The sequence below is a fragment of the Astyanax mexicanus genome, chromosome 9, assembly GCF_023375975.1.
Source record: "Astyanax mexicanus isolate ESR-SI-001 chromosome 9, AstMex3_surface, whole genome shotgun sequence".
NCBI classification, from domain to species: Eukaryota; Metazoa; Chordata; class Actinopteri; order Characiformes; family Acestrorhamphidae; genus Astyanax; species Astyanax mexicanus.
Window position 1 is genome coordinate 5,409,241 of NC_064416.1, and position 27,603 is coordinate 5,436,843.

Sequence of the window (27,603 nt, forward strand, 5' to 3'; positions counted from 1 at the left end):
TAGATTTTTGATTGTCTTTTAATGCTTTAGATTAGATTTTAGTTTTTTTTGTGTCTACTTGTTTTTTTGGAATTTATACATGTATTTTTACCTTTGTTTTTGACTATGATTTATTTATTTATGTCATTTTATATTTATTTGTGTTTTTGATTATTTTTATTTTATTTTATTTTATATATTTCTTGCATGTTATTTTAATTGCAAATGTTTAGTTGTGTGTACGTAGTTTTCTATTTCCACTTGTTTGTTTTGGGATCTATATATTTTTTGTCTTTATGTTTTTGATTATGTATTTATTTTATATTTATCTTATTGTAGCTTTTAACTGTAGATTTTTAGTTCTGTGTACTGAGTTTTGTATTTTTACATGTTTTCTGGAATTTTTATTCTTTAATGTTTATGTTTTTGGAGATTAATTTTTTTATGTAATGTATCAAATTAATCAGTGGTGTGTTGTCAGTAGCTGAAAAATATATATAAACACATGCAGTTTTAAATGACTGAGATTACTGTAATGAAATGAGATGTGGAATGTTGGACTCAACTCAGCTTTATTAATAGAGCACTTTTAAAAAAGTGATGTACATTGATGGTTATAAAACACAAAAATCAAACAAGAGAAACAATGAGACAAAATAAAAATAAAACCAGTAAAGAGAAATTATCAAAACAAATAAACTAGTATAAATTAATATCACAATTCATTTGTCATTTGTCACAGTCATTTGTACAATAAACAATAAATTAAAACCTATACACCACTTAAAGTGTTATAAAATTAACATAAGCAAGAAAATGTTTAGGCTAACACATAATATTCAGGTTTTATATATTTTTAGATATTATGGGATGTTTTCATGCTCCACTGTAAAATTAAACCCAACTCTTTATTTATCTTCTAAAAACTCAATGCAGATGGAGCACATTAAAAATTAAAAATCCAAATAAAATAAAAAATTGATAGATCAGATTAGGACAACCCTAATAAAAATATGCAATGTTCATGCAATTGAAATACATAATTTAAAGAATGTTACTGAAAGACATCTACACTTTTCACTATTATTTGAAGTCCTCCCAAGAAATGTTAGGGCTTGCTAAAGGCGACCAAACCTCAGGTTCATCAAATGGACACATCCGTCCTGTGCTCCCACATTTAGGCGTGGAAACGGCATTCCCATCTCCGTCATTGATGGCATACACCCCAACAGAACCATCCTCAAACCCAACATACACGCACAACTCCTCAGAAAGAGTTAGAGCAGAGGGGGTTTTAGATAGGTAGACCTTGCCCACTTTCTTACCATCAGTTACACGTATGGCAACCAAGATATGCCTGGCATGAAGGTCACAAGTGTAACTACGACACATCATGGAAGGGCTACAGATATAGACTGCATATTTACCACTGATGCCTACAAACTTTTGGCAGACCGGTCCTTCAGCTTTCAAGGAGCATAGTTTACAGTTCTTCACATCTAAGATGCTTATTTTGGAATCATCTACAGATATCATGCCATAACTTTCACCAGACAAGACATTAAAGAACTGTGGAGGATACTGGAAAGAGTCTGGGAACTGGAACCGTTGGCAAACAGTGTCTTCCGTTAGTCTCCAAGAGTACAAAGCTCCTGAACTCGTAATTACCATCACACAGTCTGGATGGTCTATCAGTGGGAAGAAGGCGACAACTTCAGACCATTCAGAACTGGAGAATTGCTTGCTGATGTAACCAGACCAAAGACTGACAGCAAGAAGATCCCCTTTGTTGATGCCCATGAGAAAGGTCCTCTCTGGTGAGATGACGGCATCTCTGAGATGATGATGGATGCTGCAGACGACTAATCCAGTGCACAAGTTCCATACTCTTGATAGACCAGTTTCTGAAAGAGACACTGCAGAGTTGCCTTTTGGGGGTAACAAGAGCCGAGCTGCTTGGCTATCTTGGATTCTGTGAATGTTTGCATTTGTACTGGTGTTCCAGACGTAGATGTTACCTGAGGCAATGGTCAAAAGGAGATTTCCATCCACTGAAAGAGCCATGTCTTCAACAGGACCATGATGAAGCAAGTGGCTCTTCACTTCCCAATCAAAAACTGTCCACCTCCACACCAGCTCAGAACCATCTGATGTATAGAAGAGTCCTCCTTTTGGTCCAACAATGACCTTTAAAACTTCCCTGCCTGATTTTGGTGTGGAAGCTGCCACTGAAACTAGGTCCATGTCCCAATTAGTAATGCCTGTGCTTGTGACGACCGTAAGGTTAGGACATTCCTTGGGCTTCATCAGTTTAAAAGCTTCAGTGCTTCCAAAGTCTAGGCTTAACACACACTGACCTGAAAACAAGTTCCAGACCAAAAGAAATGAGCAGTCCTTCACCAAAGCTATGATGAAGTGTGTCTCTGGATCTAAAATGGCTTGAATGAAAGTTTTGCCCCTTGGAGCATTGAATTGGTCTTCAATGTCCAACAGAAGTATGTCAACTATTTGGATCCGTTGTCTTTTACAGATGAGAAGAAGACCTTCCTCAGAGTGATCTGTATTTAAGATGTCTTCTTTGCTAGAGCTGAGACTCTCTTTAATGAGTTCTGGAATGGTTGGAATCCTAATGTCCCACACGAACACACTTCCTGTACAGTCAACACCTGATATTGCCTCTTCGTTCTCGTTGAGGATAAGGTCAAACAAAGGCATTCCTTTAGAGCAAATGAAAGAGGTCAATGGAAGTCCACTCTGGGAGTCAAATATACTTAGAGTACCATCATTCTGACCACAGCAAATCATGTATCCATCCACAGAACAGGACATGCATGTTACAAAAGAAGAACACTGGAGTGGAGCAACTTCCCTTCTCTCTTCAAAAACCTGGACAAAACTTCTTCCCCTAGAAAATGCAAAGATCCTGCGATTGGACACTAAGATGCCGTCAATGCTCTGAAGAGTGCTCTCTTGGCCTTGTTCCTCCTGATGGGTCTGAACTTCTTGAAAGTATGAGCTTGGAGCATTAACATCCCACAAAAGGAGTTTGCCACTTTGCGTCAAGAGCATGAAAACATTTGCAGCACATCTAACATCTGCAAACTTTAATTCGGATGACTGCGAGAGATTGAAGCCTTCAGAATCGCTTCCATTCCATACCCAAGCTGAACCATTGTCTTGAATCACTACAGCAGACTCAGACTGAGCTAGATCTACCTTCACAAATGGAGAGACCTTGGCTGATGGTAGTTCCCAATGAGTGGCAGGAACAGAGGGTGATGGGGATAATATCGTAGACACCCCAGAGCGTCTCGTTTTACCATCATTTATTGTCTGGTTGACAAACTGCCCTAGCTTAGGGAACACATTCACAAAGGGGAATAGGTGAGCCTGCATTACCAATACCAAGTCTGCAGTGCAGTCTTTCATCCAACAGTCTGAGGTTTTCAGGAAGGTAGCAAGAAGTCTAAGTGCCCTAGGAAATCTGTTCCGAGATGCCTCCTCAATCCAAAACACCAATTCCTCTTCCAACCCTGCTTGGAACATTGCATCAAGGAACTCTTGTGAGAGCATCATGCGTCCAAGCTCCTCAAAACTGCCACTCTGCATCAGGTGAAAAGGCAACTCCTGCAATTTTCTTAAGTTGGGATGAGCACTTTTAGACAAACCTGAATTGCACAGAGCGGCGGCCAAGGGTTGAAACATCCAGGGTTGGCCAGGAACTTGCCTATTGCTATACATCTTCTTTGGCATGGCTTTTTGCACAGTGATGGAGTCTGACATTTTTGAGCCATGGCTTGCAGTGAAGGTTAATGGCTTAGCTGTGCCGCCAGCCCATCGGCCACTAAAGTAGTTTGCCAACAATGAATACATGCTCTGTTGCTCATTTGAAGACAAGTACCTTTTATTGATTACCAAGTTGAAGTGTCTGCTGGCCCAGAACAAGGTTCCTAAAGTGTTCCTAGGAATCATGAATCCCTTCAGGTCTAGGAGTACTGCTTCCACAGCAATTTCTGGAACTCTTGATTTATAAGGAACATCATTGTCGAGTGGGAGGAAATCAGACAGAACCTCATCATCACAAGAGAGTATATCAGTCAGCTCAGCTTCGGTCAAGCCATGCCTTGACAAGGAGAGATACTGCAGAGCTCTACTGATCAACACTTTTCCATGTTTTTCCTCAAGGTGATCTAAGAACAGCTCAATGTTGGCATGGACCCCTGGGACCAATGTATCAGGGGTAATCTCCAACTCTGAGCCCCAGCACCTCACTTGTCTGAACAAGAGCTCCACATACAAGGGGAGAGAACATTCCTTAAAGGCTTGATTTACATACATTTGCTGACCTGATGTTATCCTCCTATTGGCTGCCAAGAGCAGAGTTGTCAGCATCTGGTTACAACTCTTACTATCTAACGGCTCTAGGTCAAAGAACAAGGTTGATTCTGAGTAATGACTCTTGATTGCAGAGAGAAACCCAGACTTCATAGGTGTGGACGACATTATTAGCTTTACGTTAGAAGGTAAAGTCTTGGGAAGCCAGGTCATGTCTACTGGTCCATTTGGCATTTGGTCAAATCCATCTATAATCAGGATCAGAGGCTTTGAGGACTCAGCAATTATAGACAGGAGTTCGCTAAAAGTTTCTTTTAATTTGAAAATGTTTTTGGGATGGGTGTTGTATTGAAGATTGTAGCTTGAAGCGATTTGATGGCACATGCTGAGAAGACTTTGTTTCAAAGAGGTGTTCGAATCTGTAAACTGCACGATGACCACAGGGTCCTGATCCTTCATCCATGTTTTGATCTGAAAAAGAAAAGATATCATATAACTTATAACATGTTTTAATGGAGTCAGCTCACAAGAACAGTATATTATTTCAGAGCATCTGCTGCCATGTTGAACAAGCTTTACAGAATGTATTAGAAAAAAATGATTGGTCTATTCTGACAGGTACTAGGTTTCAGGTATTCTTAGATTTTATCTCTCTTACAGTTTTCATCTCTCTTGTCTTATGTCATAATTTATGCCCATCACTGGATATGAAAACACAAACACTTGACACATCAACAATTGAGCTTAGGGTATGATTTAATTTGAGTTTTAATGGTTTAGCTCAGGGGTTTCAAACTCATTTGCAGTCCAGTGTCAAGGGGGGCAGACCAATTTTATTGGAAAACTAGACACAGTGCTTTTATGGTGCTAGCTAACATTTTTGGAGAACATCACAAACTGTGACCGAGTGTATTAATATTAGTTCTGGTTCTCAAACCTAAAAGTAGATTCCAGGAACATTCGTTTGCACCAGGAAGTGAAGAATAATAAGTTCTTCAGCACAAACTGTGTTCACCACTGCTGTGAAAAGCACCATGGTTTTAATAAGCCCGAACAGAATTGGTTCAAGAACCAGAGATCTTTTGGTAGAAAAACTCTATGGGTGTCCTTCTCCTTCCTACTCTGCAATTGACACTATTTTCCTGCACATTAGTGTCATTGCAGTTTAAAAAAGTGCAGTTCTTTAACTTAGCAGCTGAACTCATTCCTGGTTCTGGCCTAGGGGCTGTTATGTTTGGCATCCTGGTTTAGCTGGACTTTAAGGATGATCTAGACCAACAAGCAATCCATCCAGTGTGTACAAGTTACAGTAATTGACAGCATAACTATCATAACCATGCTGATTGGTCAGCATTACTATTTAGAGTTTTCCTGCAGTAATACTCCCAGCTCACCTCAGCGAGGGCAGTTAGTTTATTAGTTGGATAAGCTGGGTGTACTATGCTGTAAACATATAAGCAGTTTTCCTTGGTGTTATGCCGAATTGAGTCCACTTGCATTCTCTGCCACTGTGCTGTGATGGCATTTTAGTGCAATGTAGCATTAGCTTAAAGCTAGCACTATTATCATTACTTATATTAATGAGCTCATACTTCAGAAGATCCAGGGTTGTTCAGGAGAAAAATGTACATAAAATAAAATGTAAAGGGTTCTGAACATATTTATTACACAGAATGTAATATAGGCATGTTTTGGAAAAGCCCATTCCTTTTGCCATAGTCTTAGACACTAAACCCCATATATGGGCATACGAGGACTACAGAATGGTGCACGACTGCAGTGGTCTTTAATCAGTGTGACCACAAAAGTCCTCCAAATTTGCTCCAATGAACCAAATAAATCAAACACAATGGTAAGCTTGACAGCCAGCTTGGTCATGTGGTTGGTTATGTAAGGATCGTGCAAGGATAGCGGGTTTAAATCTTGTGCCGACATCAGCAGCCGGAGTCTGAGAGAGCTCAATTGGCCATGCTCTCTCTGGATTGTTAGATGGCACTTTTTCCCCATGTCTCTCCTATCGTATCTCCTAGCGCTCTACTTCGAGAGTGTTGGCGGCAGTTTAAAGAGAGTCCTCCTAGTGTTGGGGACATTACAAGGGATAATGGGATTTCATGTGATGGGGGCTATCCAAACTAGGTGGGAAATTAGGTAAAATCAGAAATGAATAAAAAATGTCTTTGTAAAGTGTTGAAATAGAAAAGCTATTCTCTCACAAACCCAAGTAAATTAACCAAATCTGAGGGTACATTTTGATACCCATGATTTGCCCAACTTGGCAACGATTATTGTATAGACAAATATTACAACAGTACATTAGTAGGTGGAGCATAAATAGATTGATTGAACGCATACTATACCTGATTTGCACAGTGGGCCAGAAACACACTTTTGCCTGTGCACGGCCCACCAACCAGAACTAAAGGCCGATTAGTGTCCTGCTCCAGATAAGCTCTGACATGCGTGACCTCGTCTCGTTCGATTTTATAGAGCCGAGAAAAGATATCACACAGTTCTCTCTGCTGAGAGAAGAATCCCTGGGTTTGATCTTCATTCTTCTCAACAGATTGGTCGATAAGCTGCTTCAGATCTGAATAGAGCTGATGGCTTAACTCCTCAGCGTAGCTCTGTTCTCCGCTGAGCTCCATGGTGGTGGTTGAAATGGTGGTGTACACCAGGGCCTTGTGTGATTGGACCAGGTTTGGCAGGAAGTCTTCCCGTAGCTCCTTTAGAGCGACTGATGTTGTCTGGTAATCTGTGGGTGGTTTATCGTCTGTCTTCCTCCGGTCAGGTGTTTTAAAGGGCTTGTTGACGTAACAAAGACATCTTTTAATATCTGCCCTAGAGCGGCCTTTCAGTGCAAAGCAGAGGTCCTTCTCAAGATCTGAAAGAGGGTTAATTTAGGTTTTAGCTGGAAATTTTTAAACAATCACTAAAGGTTTAAGCACAATATTCAGACAATTACTGTTTTTATTTAAATTTTTATTTTTTCAAAAAAGCCAATATTGAAAATTAATATCATAAACAAACTTACTTTTTTTGGTTATTTTTTAAGGAAGGATAGGGACATAAGCAAACAAGGAACTTACCAAAAAAAAAAAGAAGGAGACAAAAAAGGAGGAAGAGAATGGTAAGGGAAAAAAACCCAAAATCAAACAGAAATAGGTAGGGATAGAAAAGAAGATCAAATGTCAGTAGAGAGTGATTTAAAATTTAATAGGAAAGAAGGGAAAAAAAGGAAAAATAAATAATGAATGGAAAAAATGAATAAATTCGAAAATAATCCCAAGTGTTGCTTTGTTATGTATATGTGTAGGTGATGGTAAGTGTGTGTGTGTAAGTTTGTGTGCACAAATGGAGGGAGATAATTTGTTAGGTAGAAAGTAGTGTTGGGTTGGGTATTAGACCTCAGTTTAGCGGTTTTCATGGAGGATTGGTTGATTTTGTGGGATGATTACTGTTGGAGGTAGGTAGTGATGGATGTCCAGATTAAATTGTATTCAGGAATTTTATTTTTGGCAGACGTAGATTTTTTTCCATGGATATATGATCTATTAATACATTTTCTATTGATTGATAGTTCATAATGGCAGTTCATAATGATAATTAGTAAACAAACTTACCCGATGTGCAATATTTCTGAGCTTCTTCTGGTTTAATATCTCCCTGCTGAACACACTCAGTCACAGCGTACTGCATCATCATCCTCGCCTTTTCTAAATCAGCATGCCTGCCACTGTCTTCCACTTCCTCTCGTGACAGTGAAGAAGAAAAACACAGGTTAAAAGAAGGATTTATATAATTTACAGATAAATGCAGTTAAATACAGTATAATTCTTCAAATTTATGGTATTCACCAGTCTGATGAGACAGTATTTGGGAGGTATGGTGTTCTCGTCTCTGCGGTATAATTTCTCCAGAGTGACACAGCTGAAGCCCAGGTTCTGGCACATCTGCAGTAACAGCATGAACTCACAGAGATCCACCTGCTCAGGTAAACCCACCGTCCCATACTGCTCACCCACCAGAGCCTGGCAAACACACACACACAAACACACACAGTAGCACTTTAAACAGCTGTGAGGAGCAGCCATATTGTATCCATTAACATTTTAATTTTAATTATTAAAAATATTTTATGTAATCAAATGTTGCATTTTTTTTTACAAATCATAATTTACTCATATTTACATGCAAAAACTTATAAAATTACAAAAAATTAATTAAATTTTGGTGTAAATGTATTTTTTTGTACTAAGGCTGTTAAAGCTTTATTGCATGCGATTCCTTTGGAATTAGTAATGCACAGATTTTTTCTGGAGCACATCACTTATGGTGACCACATTATCTGGTCTTAATCTGACCCAGCGATCAAATATACTTATTTTAAATTGAGCTAAAGTGCTGACAAGGCACAGTTTACTCTGATATATCAGAGGAGACGATGTGCTCGCGTGGTTTATTGGTTTGCATTTTGGTGCGTTTAGGTTATGCCTGTGTGAAACCAAACCAAACAGAGGGAGAAACGCTCCAAATAAACTCATCAACTGATCCGGATCATAGAAACCTATGATTTCAGAGATGCTATTTGTTTTGTGCAGTTAGTTTTATTTTATGCATAAGAAGAATAATTAAAATGTTAAGGAATATTATTAATAATAATAATAATAATAATGAAGATAATGTAGTTACTATTATTAAGCCATTAAGAGAATGAAACTTTAGCTTCATATTGAGTTATTATATACACAAATTCAGAATGCATATTATATAGACAGATTACGAACATATTAATAAAATGTAACCGTAAATACATTATTACCACAAAGAAAGGCCCGAGTGAATTCTCCCTGCACTCTTCAATAAACAGCCGTCGCTCCTCCTGTGTAGGCCAGTTGGCTGAGTCCACCCTTTCATAGGGGTCAATAACCTGCAGAGAGTAGATCACACATATTAAATATACAGTGACATATACGTGACATACAGTATTAAAACATTGGGGCTGAAAAAAGGCATAAATGTTGCTTTAGATACTTCTTTTAGTATCACATGTATCTTTGAGGACAGATCTGCACACTCTATCTGGTATCTTTATGAGGGAGAGTCACGTGGAATAGTTTTCTCAGCGTCTTGAAGGAAGGAGTTTCTGGAGGTGCTGAACAATAGTTGCTGCTAGTGCTTTGCGATATGACGATAAATATCGTTTCTACAGTAATTTCATTAATTATTCATGCAAATATATAAAGTAGGCTACAATAAAATGTATTGGCGTTAGGGTTGGGTTTCGATCATGGTTTTTTATTTTGGTAAGGATCTTGAACTGATTTTATGTGGTATATGGCGCTCTGTTGTGTATTTTTACATTTTAATTATTTCACTAGAACCGTCACGCTGCCCCTGCTCCTTCGTTCTATAGGTGTTGCGTCTCATAGCGCTGGTAAAGCTTAATATTCTGTCGTTAAGCTACTGCTTTGAGTGTTAAATATTTCGTTTTGATCTTTTCGATTCGTTAGATTATATTTCTTTTAGCATTTTGAGCTCAGTTTAGATGGTTATTTTCCTATTTTATTCGGGTGCAGAGAGCACATCTGATGTTTGAATGGTTTGTCCTGTAGGAGAACGCATGTGTTTTATATGCTGACACTCTAGTCTGACTGGCAGGCTGAGAGACTGCATTTCAGGCAGCCCGTAAGCAGTAGAAGAAGCGCCAGATCCCCGCGAGCAGCACACCCATTATCCACCTGCGGAGCTTTAAATGCCGGGTCAGGCTCCAGGAAATAGTCTGTGAAGTAGTCATCTGTTTTTTAATACTATTTTTATTTTATATAAAGCTATGGTATGATAATCACCATATAGCTAAGTAACCAAGTATTATTGTTAAGGAAAACGAAAACAAAATATAGAAAACTGAAAGTGAAAGTTCTCCTTAACTGAAACTAATAAAAAACTAAAACGAACTGAAATTACAAATTGAATACCCTCATTTTCTTGTTTGTTAATTTATTTATAATTTATTTATATAAATGTGGTATATCATGATATATATCGTTATCGTGACATAAAAAAATCCATATCGTGATGTATGATTTCTCCCATATCGCCCAGCACTAGTTGCTGCTTTTCCTTCACGCTGTGAAGCTCCAGCTCATCCCAATTAAATCACCTCAAATCACCATCTCAGTTCAATAGGTTTAGATCAGGGGATTAATGTGGAGAAATAACACTTTTACTATGTTTACTATGTAATTCCATATGTGTGCCTTAATTGTTTTATGTCTTTAATATTAACATACAATGTAGAAAATAACACAAATAAAAAGATATATGGAAAAACATTGAATGAGAAGGTGTGTCCAAACTTTTGACTGGTACTGTATAGCCTTATTTATTTACATTCAACAACATATAATGCCTAAAGGGCTCATTGTAGTGTCATTCAGAACCTGTTTTTCTTTAATAATTAAAGCGGACTCGTGTTTGAACAGAGAGATCCTCACAAAGAGATCCAGAGAAATAAGCTCAGCTTCATAACACATATTCATAACTAAATAAACAACTCATAAATAATAAAATAAAGTAAACAGACAAAGTTCTTTGTAATTTACCATGAGCTTACCATGAATCATACAGTAACAGTCAAAAGTTTGGAAACACCTTCTTATTTAATGTTTTTATTTTTTGCCATTTTTTCCTAGATTGTAAATGAACACATAAGGAATCATGTAGTAACTTAAAAGTATTAAACAAACCAAAATACTCTTATCTGGGGAGCTGTTAACTTGCGGTTTCTGAGGCTGGTAACTCTGATGAATTTTTGCTCTTCTTTTCCTGGAGCAGTCCATATGAGTGCCAGTTCCATCATAACATTTTTTTGATTGTCTTTGAGACTGCACTTGAGGATACTTTCAAAGATCTGGAAATGTTTCGGATTGACTGACCTTCATTTCTTAAACTATTGTTTTTATTTTATTAGTTGACTATTTCTTGCTTCTCATAATCTGGATTAGAACATTACTCAAATATTCACTATTCACTGTATACCTGTAACTCTACCTCTTCACTACTTTACAACTGATGCTCTCAAACACATCATAGTTTGAGTGGCTTTAGTATAATTTACATTGAAACACATTTTTCAATAATGAAAAAAACCCACAGAATTTAAGGTGCTGGCAAAGTGGGAGAGTTAATAAAAGACGGAAATAAAAAGAAATAAAGGAAAATTCTGATCACCCTGAAATCGACTCCATACGTCCTCCTGCAGTGATCCCTCAGTTTAGGGAATATATTCTCTCTCAGATACTTCCTCTCCACCACAGAGTCTACAACACACCACCAGTATAAAACAATCAATATCATTATCATGATACTGAGTTATCAGTAACAATACCTGTACAATACAATCAATATAAAACATATACATATCTGTGATCATCACTAAATAACAGTATGTATAAACAGTATGCGTAAACTACGGACATTTCTCCCAAATTACAAATAAAAATATTGTCATTTATAGCATTTATTAGCAGAAAATGAGAAATGGCTGAAATAACAAAAAAAAAGATGCAGAGCTTTCAGACCTCAACTAATGCAAAGAAAACAAGTTCATATTCATAAAGTTCAGAAATCAATATTTGGTGGAATAACCCTGATTTTTAATCACAGTTTTATACATCTTGGCATCATGTTCTCCTCCACCAGTCTTACACACTGCTTTTGGATAACTTTATGCTGCTTTACTCCTGGTGTAAAAAATCAAGCAGTTCAGTTTGGTGGTTTGATTGCTTGTGATCATCCATCTTCCTCTTGATTATATTCCAGAGGTTTTCAGTTTGGTAAAATCAAAGAAACTCGTCATTTGTAAGTGGTCTCTTTTTTTAGAGCTGTATATTTTACACATTACATTGTTAAACTGTAATAAATCAGAAACAGTCCTACCTACCTTCTGGATTAGAACACAGGTAAACTTTCACACCCGCCATCCTAACTTCACCCACCATCACGTCCAGCAGTCCACATCAGGAGCTCAGGGCAGCAGGTCCAGCAGGCTGAGGGTTCACGTCCTGATGGTGAGTGCTGTGTGTTGAACAGGAAGTCTGGGTAAAGGGTGTGTGTGTGGGGAGGGGTATTATTGTGGTGAAAACACACACTGCCACTCCTCATTCACTGTTGATTGTATTTTACTTCCTGCAGAGGTCTATTCTTCTGCTACATTACATGGAATGTGAACAGTACCACCCACCCAGCCTGACAGAGCAGAGGGTAGATCACTTTTAATTAATAATGTGTGAAATTTGATCCACCTAAAAACAAGCGTTCTGAGCTTCCTCCACAGATTATCTATGGGATTATCTGGAGACTGGTTAGGCCACTCCAGAATCATAAAGTACTTATTTTAAAGCCACTCTTTTGTTGCCTTAGCTGTATGTTTTGGGTCATTGTCGTGCTGGAAGACCCATCCATTAACCACCATTTTCCTGAAGCCAGGAAGTTCTCATTCAAGAGTCTACAGTACATAGGGAACATTATAGAGCGGTAAAGTCTTTTTAGAGTTGTTCCACTGACCTGCTGTACATCCCTGTTGAATTGTACACATAATGAATTGTAATGTTTACAGACAGTTTTCACTTTATTCACATTTTGTTATGCTGCAGCCATGCGCTGTTAATAATCATTCTAAACACCATACACTCAATAAATATTAGCTTGACATAAGTAGTAAAAAACATTAACATTTAAAGGAATGTAAAAATGAATGTAAAAATGAACGAGATTCACATCATTTCAAAAATATATCTACAAAAATATATATACGACATAAACAAATGCCTGTAATCTTTAAGGTACATGTATTTTAACAGAGAGAAAGAAAAAGAAAAGAAAAAAAAATAATATAGGTTATAAAATAATTGGTGACATAAGTATTTGATCTATATAATCTTTAAGGTACGTTTATTTTAACACACAGAGACAGAATATCAACAAAAAATCTGAAAAAAAAAATAAAATAAAATAAAGGTTATAATATAATGTGTATTTGATTTGTTAAAAAAAGTATCTAATCCTCAAGAAAAACATGACTTACCAGTTCTTGGTCTTACTTGGTGGAGAAACCCTTGTTGGCAAACACAGAGGTCAAATGTTTCTTTACTTGGTCACCAGGTTTGTGCACATCTCAAGGTGGATTATGGCTTCAGTCCTCTTTACAGAAAATCTCCAAATCTAGATGTTTCTTGGACTTCCTTTGTTGCCTTGGCTGTATGTTTTGGGTCATTGTCATGCTGGAAGACCCATCCATGACCCACCTTCAGCATTCTGGCTGAGGTTAGGAGGTTCTGATTCAAGAGTCTTGGGTACATCACCTTGTTATTCAGCTTCACCTCAATGTGGTAAAGTCTTTATAGAGTTGTTCCACTGACCTGCTGTACATCACTGTTGAATTGTACACATAATGATTTGTAATGTTTACAGACAGTTTTCACTTTTTTATATTGCAGCCATGTGCTGTTTATAATCATTCTAAATGCCATATACTCAATAAATGTTAACTTGGCAAGTAGTAAACAACATTAATATTTAAAGAAATGTAAAAATAAATTCACATTATTTTAAACAATTAAATATATATACAGTAGGGAAAATACAAAGACATTAACAAAGACCTATAATCTTCAAGGTACATGTATTTTAACAGAGAGAGACAGAGTATCAGCTATTTCAGGATCTAATGTACTTCTTTTAAAGCCACTCCTTTGTTGCCTTGGCTGTACATTAGGGTCATTGTCATGCTGGAAGACCCGTCCTCGACCCACCTTCAGCATTCTGGCTGGGAATTGGCCAGGAAGTTCTCATTCAAGAGTCTACGGTACATAGGGACCATTATAGAGTGGTAAAGTCTTTTTAGAGTTGTTCCACTGACCTGCTGTACATCACTGTTGAATTGTACACATAATGAATTGTAATGTTTACAGACAGTTTTCACTTTATTCACATTTTGTTATGCTGCAGCCATGCGCTGTTAATAATCATTCTACACTCCATACACTCAATAAATATTAACACATTTATTTCAACAGAGAGGGATAGAATATCAACAGCAAAAAAAAAAAAAAACGGAAAAATTTAATATAGGTGATTAAATAATTGGTGACATTAGTGTTTGATCCTTATAATCTTTAGCGTACGTTTATTTTAACACAGAAACAAAAAAAATCTGAAAAAGACTTTAAATAAAGGTTATAATATAATTTGTATTTGATTTGTTAAAATAAGTATTTGATCCTCAAGAAAAACGTCATACGTTTCTTGAAGTTGGTCACCAGGTTTGTGCACATCTCAAGGGGGATTATGGCTTCAGTCCTCTTTACAGAAAATCTACAAAATCTAGATGTCACTTGGCAACACAAAAATCGAGCTTCCTCCACAGATATTTTTAGGATTAAGGTCTGAAGACTGGTTAGGCCTCTTATCGTAGCATCGTAAAGTACTTCTTTTAAGCCAATCCTTTGTTGCCTTGACTGTATGTTTTGGGTCATTGTCATGCTGGAAGACCCATCAACGACCCATCTTTAGTGTGCTGGCTATGGTTCATGGCCTCAATGCAGAGAAGTCTTCCAGTACCCTTATCAAAGAATTGTGTTTCCACCTCTATGTTTGACAGTGGGGATGGAGTTCTTGGGATCAACTTTATCTTTTGTATGTCTTGTGCGTGTTCTTTTTTGTTCTTTCTGTTTCTGTCCTGCCTTTTAGCTTGTTTTGTTTTCCTCCCCATGTGCTCTTCAAGCACATGGCTCTGTGTTATTGTACTGTCTCTGCTCTAGCCATTAGTGTTGTTACCTTGTGTCTTGTTTGTAACTCCGCCCCTTGTTCCCTTCCCCATGTGTTCCTCACCCTCCTGTGTATATAAGTAAAACATACAAAAACACACAAACCACAGGTTCACTTTTCTCATTTTTTATTTAACATTTGTACACAATAAATACAAATTATTTTACAGCTAATAATATGCAGAAAGAAATGTTTTCACCTGTTCTCCGACACCGTCACTGCAGCAACAGTCCCGTCTTATTACATCATCTTTATCTAGCAGCTTTGAGTCGTCTTCAAATACGATAATAAAACGAAATAAAATATAAATGAATGTGGATGAAGTTTTTGAAAAAGCTGCAGTTTCCTCTGTTCAAAGGAACGTGGGAGAGTTATACTGGTAATAATAATAATTATAACAATAATTACAATAATAAAAAAGCCAGAGTTAAGTGGGTGAGAACAGCTTGCTGACGGGATGGGCCGTGCAGTAAAGCATAGTAAACTTCAAAACAAGTTCGATAACATTCAAAAGATCTCAACGAGATCAACAACAAAATAGGTTGCGACAAAAAAAAACAAACGAAACCCACGAAAAACACAATTCAAAACAGCTCTTTTTTCTCCAAATTCTGACCAGTTGTACACAAAACTCCATTTTTAAGGAGATATCCTCTATACAACCCTGCTTTCTTTACCAAACACTATGCTAAACTCCAGATAAACAGGTCATTTTTCTTTCTGTCGTGATGAATAAATGCAATAATCTGTGATTTTAATTCCAAAAAAGTGAAATATGATCAGTCATACACGCACAAAATAAAAAAAATAATAAATCCAACAAACACAAGCAAACGCAATGAAGTTGGGCAGCTATGCTACTGACAAGGGGCAACTGATGGGGCTATAAAAAATAAAAAAATAAACTGATTAGAAATAAAAGCAGTAAAACATCTGAAAGGTGCAGATACATGATATACTGGTGAAAATAATGGTAAAAAAGCAGATACAGGTTGAGATATAATATAAATATCAGGTATTCAGTATTTTCTCAGTCAAAATGAAATGGAAAATGGACCGTGTGGTTTTCATGTGGGTTTATTTGCTATTTGTGAGTTTTTATAGACTTTCACACTTTATAAAAACACTGACCGATAAACTATGACACTCGATTCACACTCAAACTAATGATATAAAATACAGTAGCTGCCCCTTGTAAAAAGGAAAAAAAGCACTTAGAAGGCTAGAGTGGGTCTGCTCTCTCATCGCATCATCTGCTGTAATTACTAGGAACGGGCATTGGGATATATATTATATATTGTATTTATACATATTTATTTATTCATTTTTCATTTGTATTTGGGGTCATTTGGAGTTTGATTGAGCTGTGATTATGTTATCTTTTTAACTTTATATAAAAATAAGAATAAACCCAAATAGCTATAAAATTAGTGGTGAATATGAAATATTGAAGCTAATGCACTGGTTTATTCTTTTTTTTTAATTGCTGATACTTTAAAGTGATACTTTAAAGACCTTAAGGACCCTGTGGATGAACCAATCAGCATCAAACAAACCAAAGCAGCAGCAGAGTGGAGCTTTGATCCTCCACTGTAACAAGAATCCACGAACTGTATGAATGAGTGTGAGAGGCTACAGAGAACATATATCTATACAGTCAATATATATCTATATATCTATACAGCCAATTGGTTGTGAGGTGCTGAACCACTGGCTGTATAGAAGATACATATATATGATCTATACAGTATATACCACCAGAGTCAATGAGGAAAACACGAATGACAGTGATTATGTTCATTTTAGCCATGTGTTTAAAATGTTTTTTTTTACTTTAGGGCATTTAAACACACAAAAATAGACAATTAGTCATATTAAGTGACATATTTATGAATTTGTTCTTTTAATTATTTTACCAGCCCTAATATAACATAAATTAACATAATAATGGATGAGATAAATAAATAGACGTTATTTTAAATAGGCATGTATAGTTTAGAACTGCAAAAAATGTAAAGCATATATATATATATATATATATATATATATATATATATATATGCTTTACATTTTTTGCAATTCTAAACTATATATATATATATATATATATACGTATATATATATACGTATATATATATATATTATTCAAGCATGGATTATACATTTTGTTATCGGCAACATAAATTTTTTATAAATATTTTTTAAATACTAATCTCAAATTTTGTTATTTTTATTTTACCATAATTTGTACCAATAGAATCAATAGACCAATAGAACTGCTCTAAAATGGCAAGGGATAAACCGTTATTTTACATTTTACATTAGAGATGCATGTTACTGAGTGTACAGTGATAATATATTTTAATTTGAAAATTTTAAATGGCGTTTAATATCTGAATAGCGAAAATCGTTCAAAATACCCATTCCTACTAATTACAATCAAACAGCACCATATATACCGCTCTGGAACAAATGAAGAGACCACTTAAAAATGATGAGTTTCTTTGATTATACCAAATATAAAACCTCTGTAATATAATCAAGAGGAAGATGGATGATCACAAGCCATCAAACCACCAAACTGAACTGCTTAAATTTTTACACCAGGAGTAAAGCAGCATAAAGTTATCCAAAAGCAGTGTGTAAGACTGGCGGAGGAGAACATGATGCCAAGATGCATGGAAAAAACTGTGATTAAAAACCAGAGTTATTCCACCAAATATTGATTTCTGAACTCTTAAAACTTTATGAATATGAACTTGTTTTCTTTGCACTTGTTATCTTTTTTGTTATTTCAGTTATTTAAATGCTCTAAATGACAATATTTTTATTTGGAATTTGGGAGTAATGTTGTCTGTAGTTTATAGAATAAAACAACAATGTTCATTGTACTCAAACATAAACCTATAAATAGCAAAATCAGAGAAACTGATTCAGAAACTGAAGTTATCTCTTCATTTTTCCCAGAGCTGCATAAATATACTATATTTCCAGATGAACAGTACCAGGAAGTGGCACATCCTTTCAGTTTAAGCCCAAGCAAATGATGAGAGAGCAAGATATGAATTAAAACAGGAATAAAAATAAAGCACTTTAACTGATGCTTGAGTTTCGATTGGCATAATGCAAACAGGTTCAGTCAAAATATCAGCGCTGAGGCCTAGCGTTAGCCTGCCAGCACACTCTCTCACACACACACACACACACACACACACTGAAAAATCCTCCACTCACGCTTCCTTTCAAGGACTAAATATTAGTAATACGTACAAATGCCAGTCTTCATAATGAAAAGCAGAGAAAAGGATAATATCTATGTAAGTTAGTACTGTCAACACGATACGGAGGAATAACTGCCGTGGCTGCAGGTACGAGAAAGGGCGTGGCTAGAGGTACGAGAGAGGGCGTGGCTAGAGGTACGAGAGAGGGCGTGGCTGGAGGTACGAGAGAGGGCGTGGCCGTAGGAATTTATAAGAAAAGCAAATAAAGGATCCAGCCTTTATTCCCTTTACATACTTTTCCTACTCCCTCCCTCTCTCCTTCTCACTGAACCTCTGAAGAGACATGGTGTATTTATTTTTGGTAAAACTATACTATATGGTAAGCACCAGATACTATATGGTAAGCACCAGATACTATGAAATGAGCACCCATTTCTATAAGGGGAGCACCATACCAGATAGTAGATATTATCATATAGTATCACGTAATATCTGACTATCTGATGCTTATCTGACAAAATCTGGTGCTCACTTGAAAGTATATGGTGCTCATCAGTTACTGTCTGATGCTAATCAAATACTATGTGGTAGGCACCCATTACTACCAGATACTATGTAATGTCTGTGCTCACTTGATAGTATCTGGTGATCACCACATACTATCTGGAGCTTACCATATAGTATCTGGTGCTCAACATTTAGTATCCGATGTTTACCACACAGTATCTAATGCTCACTTCATAGTATCTGGTGCTCACTTAACAGTATCTGGATAGTATCTAGATACAATATTATGCTCACCACACAGAATCCAGTGCTCACCCCAAAAATCTGGAGCCCACCTTTTGATGCTCATCTAATAATATCTGGTGTTAACTGATAATATGTGGTTCTTACTTAATAGTATCTGGTGCTCACCACAAAGTATCTAGTGATCACCACATAGAATCCAGTGCCTACCACACAGTATCTGGTGCTCACCTAAAAATATGTGGAGCCCACCTGATAGTATCTGGCGCTCATCTGATAATATCTGGTTCTCACTTAATAGTACCTGGTGCTCACTAGAACATATCTGTACAGTATCTAGATACAGTATTGTACTCACCACATAGAATCCAGTGCTCACCATATAGATCCGGTTTCCTTTCTCATTAAAGCCACAGTCCGTAAGTTTGAGGCAGTTGTGGATTTAGAGACCTCTCTGGTGAGAATGTGCAATTGCACAAGTGGAAGAGTTAAATTAATTGCTGTGTGAAATTCTGTATTTCCCTTTTTCCCGTTTATATTGTTTATTAATCGGTTTTATATTATTAAATACTGTCCAAAATGTAGATCAATTATTTAGCAATTATATCCAACCAACCTACCAGACCACCGGTACCAGACCACTGTTTTAGAATGATTATATTAGACTTTCCAGGGGTGTTTTTTTCGGATCAGGACACTGATACCACTAGTTATAATATTCTGTCCCCTCCCAACTCAGCAATACTACTGCTTTCAATTTAAAAGAGAAAATCTAGGGACTGCTGCTTTAACATGTCAACACTGTGGCATCCTATGACATTCCAAAAAAGCCTCCACTCAGTCACGTTATATGAGGAAATGCTGCACATATTTCTGAACATTCCTATGACAACAGTAATGTACTGTACTAATACACATTAAATACGTACGGTAGGACTACATCGTGGCTGAAGCCAGGGCGATCTCGCTCACCCACACCCACTACAATCAGCCCCCTGTACACTCAATACCCCATTCAAATACCCCAAAACACAAAACGTGCCCCCTGACACCTCCTGCTATTGCATTTCTGCTATTGTATAGCCTGCTTGATATGTATATGTGCAAGTAAAGCCTCTTTTACATTGAGGCTGCATTCACACAGCGGGTAAAAGTGGACAAAATTCAATATTTTTCATCATATGTGACGGAAATTTGTCATTCGTAAGGCAGTGTGAACAGCGAAAACACAATAAAACTGATTTAAATAGGTTTTTATAATTAGAACGTGGGCTACTTCAATTGCTACTACTATTTTAATCTACTATTTTTTAATTATTATATTAAATGCAAAGATTGGTGGTAGACAGTGGCTCCTTTTGTGTTGTGTTTAAACCTTGACCACTAGAGGGCAGTATTGTATTACTTTCTCTTTTTTTTTCAATCTGATTGTTCTGATAAAAAGGTTTTTTTTTTTACTCAGCACACATTATAGGTATATGATGGGGTGTTTTTTAATATTTTATACTTTTGCCTCCCTGCAAAAAAGTCAATATATTGCCTTGCTAACAGTATTGACATATTTATAATTATTAACTTATTAATAATACTGAATTTTGACTGCTGTGTCGCACTATATATGGTATCACCAGGTTCTTGCAAATATATAGCCCTAATTTGAACAGCCAAATCGGAAGTACGTCACTAGGCAGGTATGAGATGTAAAAATGGATAACAGCAGTGTGTCACAACCACTGTGTTCCTAAAGTAATGGTCAAATGTGGCCACAGGGGGCGCTGCTGTAGCAAGCGACAAAGGAAAATAAAATGCATAGCTTAACAAACTTTAAATCAACAAATAAAAAGTGGGTGTGGCTGAATTATATGCCTTTTTTACAGTGAGCTTCAATTATTCTTTGTGATAAGCTGAGCTGCAGCCACTAGGTCTCCTTAATAGCTACTCTGATTCTGGTAAGGATGAAACTGAAACTTCATGTGAAGTTTAGGAGCATTTAAAACATAGTGTGGACAGCCTAATTTTGAAGAGATAAACTGATTTAGGCCATTTTCTCCTGCTGTGTAAACGTAGCCTTACAATGCTTTACACATCCTTGTCCGCCGTCTTGCATTTGTACAGGAAACACTCTGGTAACCTCCAGTAACAGGTCGAAGCCTCGGGATTGGCTGCTTGTGGTCGTTCTGTGGGCGCAGACTCGACTCGTCCCAGTAACCCCAGTAACGGTTCATGACCAAGACCGAAACCTGCGTCTGAAGCAGCGAACAGTTACAAATACAAGGACTGGGTTGGATTTGGCATGAAAAGGGTTAAAGGCACCAAGTAATCCATGACGCCAGAAGAGGTGTTTCCCCAGACAAGAAAAAAAAAGAAGGTAAGGGGCAGGGCTTTGAGATGCAATCCTCCTCCTATCAGAGTGAACAGGGGTGTGGTTTACAATAACCCCGACCCTCTGATACCAGTGGGAGGAGTTTGAGGTCAGGTGCAAATGAGTCCTCCAGACTGCAGGGCGGCGCCGTTACACCAGCGTGATCTCCACTTCCTCCGTCTTCTCCACCTGCCGGCGAGGGTGCTGCTTTGGGGGAGGCGGAGCTGCTCGAACCTGATGGAGGAAGACAAACCAGGTTTTATTTTCTATTATTTTTGTAGTTTTTCCACTGAAGCTAAGAGACTAATGGAACAGCGTAATTTGTAGTCCAACAAATATCACCAAAGAATCATCAAATAACCGACATAGGACCCTATCTAACACCCTGCACAAGGCATGTCACGATGCTCATTGCTAGCTTACACCCAACATTAAGCAACAGTGCTTGTGAATACCCTATTTTTTGAACTATAAGGTGCACTTAAAATCTGTTATTTTTTTCAAAAATCGACAGTGCATGTTATAATCTGGTGTGCTTTATGTATGAACTCTAAAAGTCAGGTATTAAGGAGCAGTAAAGCCACTCCGCTGAAGTACACCACTATGAGGGTGAGTTTTCAGTGAAGTTTCTCCAGCTCTAAGGCTGGGTGCAGCAGCATTAGCATTAGCCACTAACCGCAGCGCAAGCTCTTTTTCCCTATTCAGGGGCGAGTAGTCTGCATGGGCTAAGCTGCTAGCTGATAGTGCCCTGATAGCGTCCCCTGTCTAGTGCTAACGGGTGGTACTCGCATCCCGCTAGCTCTGCGGTTAGCAGCTAACATCCAGCGCTCACAAATGTTTTTTTAAGAATTGCAGTTTTGATTATATATGCGCTCCCCCCAGCTTCCCCATTAGAAGGAAAACATGGCGACACCCTTGCTCACTTCGATGTAGACATTAATGCGCCTTAAAATCCGGTGCACCTTATGTATGAAAATAGATCAGAAAATAGATGTTCATTGATAGTGCTCCTTATAATCTGCTATATCTACACTGATTTGTTTGGTGGTGTGTTCAGTTATGAGGTGTGTTCAGTTATCAGTTAGTAAATTTCTCGCAATATTACCCTTGACACATTTTTATTACTTTAAATAGCAGCTTTAAAATAAAAACCTATGGCAATTCAACTTTTCTTTAAATTTTATTTCTACTTTTCTTAATTTTCTTCCAAATTATCTGGCCAATTGTCCCACCCATTCAGCTGCTACTCAGCTGTATATCCACCATTACTGGTGATGCCACAAAACAAGAAGAGGGGTAGACTAGCACATGCCTCCTCCGACACATGTGCGCCCGGAGGAAAGCGCAGCAACTCGGTTCTGATACATCAGCTCACAGATGCAGCCTTGTGCTGATCCACATCACCCTAGGAGTGATGAGGGGAAAAAGCGCCATATACTGTACCCACCCAGAGAGAGCAAGGCCAATTGTGCACTCTTAGGGCTCCGGCAGCTGATGGCAAGCTGCATGTCTGGGATTCGAACAAGCGATCTCCTGACCTTTTCAGGATGTGCAACATTAAGTAATGTTAATTAAGGTAAATTGTCTTACAAATCACTCTACAACATGCAACAACGTAATGACATGTAAGGGCAGTGATTTTTTTTTTTTTAATATTGCAGAACAAGAGAATGTCGTACTGTCAAGTTTTTTTCAATATTGTGCCTTAAGATAAGAAACAAAATGATAAAGTGAGTGTTTCTCAAATCCATTTTTGTCCTCCTCTCTAAATCCTACTCTTATCATTTGAACTGATCCAAATTCTTGCTGCAGGTGCTTCCTTCTGTTCCCAAACTGTAAGAATAACCTTCTTTGTTATCGCTTGGCTGTAAGCCAGGCTTTAGTAAATGCATATTAAATTGAGAAAAAGCTTAAATTTTCTCCAACAGACTTATCTGTAAGATGTAATGTCTGACTCTAACATCGTTCATCACTGTTTCGACTCTGTAGCAAATAACTGTTGCAGTTTATCTTCACACACAGAGTCCAACACATGAATATAAAGGGGTTGGACAATGAAACTGAAACACCTGGTTTTAGAGCACAGTAATTTATTGTGGTGACGGACAGTTCTAGTTGAAACAGGAGAGTTGAGGTGCACATTGAATTCTGCCATGATTTGATCAGCCGTGGTTTTATGTTTTTTGGATACAATCCGGGTTAGCACCCGAACATCCCTTTCAGACAGCTTCCTCTTACAGCATCCACAGTTAATCCTGTTGGATGTGGTTGGTCCTTCTTGGCGGTATACTGACATTACCCTGGATACCGAGGCTCTTGATGCATCACAAAGACTTGCTGTCTTGGTCACAGATGCTCCAGCAAGATGTGCACCAACAATTTGTCCTCTTTTGAACTCTGGTATGTCTCCCATAATGTTGTGTGCGTTGCAATATTTTGAGCAGAACTGTGCTCTTACCCTGCTAATTGAACCTTCACACTCTGCTCTTAATTGCAATGTGCAATTAATGAAGATTGGCCACCAGGCTGCTCCAGTTTAGCCATGAAACCTCCCACACTAAAATGACAGGTGTTTCAGTTTCATTGTCCGACCCCTGTAGCTGTAGATAAGGTTGCTTACAGGTCGTAGTTTGCCTGGGCCGGATGCGTCCGGAGTGAATCTGGGCGGCTGGGAGAAGCCTGGACTCTCTGGACTCAGACTGGAGCTGTGATCTTTACAAAAAGACAAACAAGGATACGCAGTGTCACTGATACAAAGCACCGAAACATTCAATGTACTGCAAAACAAATCCGCATAGTGATGTGAGGCTTGAATAGAGCTAATTTTTACCTGGTTTCTTACTGTGGGGAGGTGCTTTCTGCAGGCCGGGCAGTTTGTGATCTCCGTTGAGGGCGGAGGGCGAGCGGGGCAGTGCGGGGGCGGAGACGGCATCTGGGCTGGTATAGGGGCTGCAGGGGGGCTGTTCATACAGGGGTAACGGGGGCAAAGATGATGTTAACCTGGGACACGATGATACCTGTAGAGCAATGGACACAGTGATCAGAGAGTGTATCTACCTGTAATTAACTCTATATAACATTAGAATAATCCCGAATAAACATAGTCAGCGGACACAGAGATTATCTACCTGTAATTAACTCTATATAACATTAGAGAATTAATAAATTAATTAATTTTATATAACATTAGAATAAACCCAAATATACATAAAGTCAGTGGACAGTGAGAGTATGTATCTATAATTAACTCTATGTAAGATTAAAATACTAAACCCAAACAAATATAAAGTCACTGATCAGTGAGAGTCTTTACCTGTAATCAACTCTATATAGCATTAAAATAAACCCAAATAAACATAGTCAGTGGACACAGATAGTGTCTACCTATAATTAACTCTATATAACATTAAAGAATAAATTAATTAACTTTATATAACATTAGAATAAACCCAAATTAACATAAAGTCAGTGGTCAGTGAGAGTATCTACCTATAATTAACTCTATATAACATTAGAATTCTAAACCCAAATAAATATAAAGTGAGTGATCAGTGAGAGTGTCTACCTGTAATTAACTCTTTATAATATTAGAAAATAAATTAATTAACTTTATATAACATTAGGATACACTCAAATATACATAAAGTCAGTGGTCAGTGAGAGTGTCTACCTGTAACTAACTCTATATAACACTAGAATAAACACAAATAAACATAGTCAGTGGACACAGAGAGTGTCTACCTGTAATTAACTCTATATAATATTAGAATAAACCCATATAAACATAAACGAATTGGTCAGTAAGAGTGTCTACCTGTAATTAACTCTATATAACATTAGAATAACAAACTCAAATATTTTTCCATATCATCCAGTAAGAACTCAAATATAGACATTTTTAATTATGTAGAATAATTTAAGGGTTTGCTTCAAGTGGCTGTATTTAGCTGTTACAGTTTTTGGCATATTGTGAATATACAATGTACAATTTTTATATAGCAATATTTTATTCTAAAATTATTCAAAAATATAGACGTAATCAGGCCCTTGGCTCTGTTGGATTTTTTTTTAATATTGAGTTTAACACCACTGGTTAAAAGTGTATAATGTGTGTGTTGTTTCTTTTATTACAGCAGTAATTGAATCTTGACTAAGACTGCACTGAAATTGACTCATAAAGAATCATAATTGGCTCTTTGTAAGATCTGAGATTTACACCGTGACAGATGCTCATTCAGAGTTTATTATACTTGGCCGTCTCGTCAAATGGTCTTGTTGGAAAAACGCCTTGCTGTCATTAAAGCGTCAATTAATCAGACTAAGCTGGCGATTATAAAATCCTGAAAGTGCTTCAGCACTGGAGTGGAGAGCTACAGTTACAGATGTAGCTGTCAGAGTATTTACAGACTTGCTTTTACAGCCTTTTATAGCTTTACTAGCTTTGCCACCTTTTATTTCAGGCTCTTTATCAGCAGCATCTTTTTCTCTGCTGTTTTTACTCAGATCTGCAGGCTAACCGAGCTAATCAGAGCCGTGCTGAGGACAGAGCAGACAGACTTCTCTCGTTTAGAAGAGGCTTGTTAAAAACAGTCTCAGTATTGAGGTTAATTACAGGAAGGAAGCAGCAACGCCTTCCCTGATGAGTTCTTGGCCATATCACCCATGAGATCCAAGATCCAACAGGAACAAGGTAAATATTTAAGAAATTACACACTATTACACTGCTTGATAGGTGTCTACTACTCTTAAAAATAGCCCTAATCAAAACCTGTTTAAATAAATGCTGGTAGTGCAGAGAGTGAAGGCGTGTCAGTGTACTACTGGGGAAGCACCCTTGCTGTGGAGATCTGCGCAGGCGCAGCAGCCATAACAAGCTGAAAAATATTTTTTTGCATTTTAGAGTCGAACACCATCAACTGTTTAAGAGGTTTTAATTAGATTTTAATCAGATTTGATCAGAAAATGTTTCTGAAATGGTAAACTAATCTTTGCTTTTCAGTATTTTGCTCTCTTTCTGTTTAAAAAAGACAGAAAGTTAGTCTTTCATTACTGGAAATGAGCACCCGGTCTCAAGTGAACTGACAACTCCCTATAACGAAATTGGTTGTACCAAATGTAGGTCCTTTGTTCAACCAAACAGTGTCAAATTTCTTTGTAAAAACTTTAATTTTAGAAGATGAGATGAAGAAGATGGTGTCCACCAACCTTTGGACTCTAAACAATGGGGAATAACAATGTTCTGGAACCCCCTCATTCCTACCTGAGCATCGGGGACCCAGTGTATGTCACCATTCTCTGCAGTCAGATCCTCCACCAGTACAGATGGAAAGACGCCCACACGACCATTGAACTCCCCCTCCCAGAATCCATCGTCCTCCTGATTGTCCTTATTGAGGATCCGGATGACCGCGCCCTCCGGGAAAGATAACTCATCATCCGTTTGTCCCTCATAGTCATATATCGCCTTCACAAAGTTCACTGAGAGAGAGAAAATGTGAGAGAGAGAGGAGTCAGTGTGTGACATTAAAATAACTTCATCCAAACTATGAAGGAAAAACATGGAACTATTTAGTAAATAAAAAAGTGTTAAATAAACCCAGACTATATTTTACATTCTTCAAAGAAGCACTTCTTGTTTAAATGATCAGTTTTGCACATCTCTGCTGGATTTTCTCAGTCAGGTTTATGAGGTAGAGTCACCTGGAATTTAAGGCTTTCAGTTAACAGCTGTGCTGAACTCATCAAGAGTTAATTACTTGAATTTCTTGTCTCTTAATAAAGTGTTTGAGAGCATCAGTTAAAGTAAAGTAGTGAAGAGGTAGAGTTACAGGTATACAGTGAATAGTGAATATTTGAGTAATGTTCGAATCCAGATTATGAGAAGCAACAACTACTCAACTAAGTAAAGAAATAAATACTTTGAAATATCCTCAAGTGTCTTCACAAAGACCATCAAAAATGTTATGATGAAACTGGCTCTCATCAGGACCGCCCCAGAAAAGGAGGAGCAAGAGTTCCCTCTGTTGTACAGGATAAGTTAATCAGAGTTTCCAGCCTCAGAAACCACAAGTTAACAGCTCCCCAGATAAGAGCATCTAAATGCTTCTTCACAGAGTATTTTGGTTTGTT

The 27,603-nt window shown here is 37.4% G+C and overlaps 2 protein-coding genes across 4 annotated transcripts in view; both read right to left on the reverse strand.

Moving 5' to 3' along the window:
- Nucleotides 1-722: 722 nt before the first annotated feature.
- Nucleotides 723-12,535, reverse strand: LOC103036707 (NACHT and WD repeat domain-containing protein 2). The gene is made up of 7 exons (XM_022665982.2): nt 12,257-12,535; nt 11,545-11,633; nt 9,134-9,241; nt 8,169-8,342; nt 7,935-8,061; nt 6,672-7,195; nt 723-4,785 (listed from the first exon to the last, which is right to left on the reverse strand). The coding sequence occupies exons 1-7, from the start codon at nt 12,312-12,314 to the stop codon at nt 1,063-1,065; spliced, it is 4,803 nt and encodes a 1,600-aa protein (XP_022521703.2). The 5' UTR covers nt 12,315-12,535; the 3' UTR covers nt 723-1,062.
- Nucleotides 12,536-19,503: 6,968 nt separating this feature from the next.
- LOC103036410 (F-BAR and double SH3 domains protein 2) overlaps nt 19,504-27,603 on the reverse strand; it is a 153,044-nt gene continuing 144,944 nt past the window's right edge. For all 3 annotated transcript variants that reach the window (XM_049483325.1, XM_049483324.1, XM_049483326.1), the window contains 4 exons: nt 26,735-26,952; nt 24,305-24,491; nt 24,095-24,186; nt 19,504-21,708 (listed from right to left, as the gene is read on the reverse strand). In XM_049483325.1, coding sequence (XP_049339282.1) covers nt 21,625-21,708; nt 24,095-24,186; nt 24,305-24,491; nt 26,735-26,952 — 581 coding nt within the window. In that variant the 3' untranslated portion in view covers nt 19,504-21,624. The remainder of the gene's footprint in view (nt 21,709-24,094; nt 24,187-24,304; nt 24,492-26,734; nt 26,953-27,603) is intronic.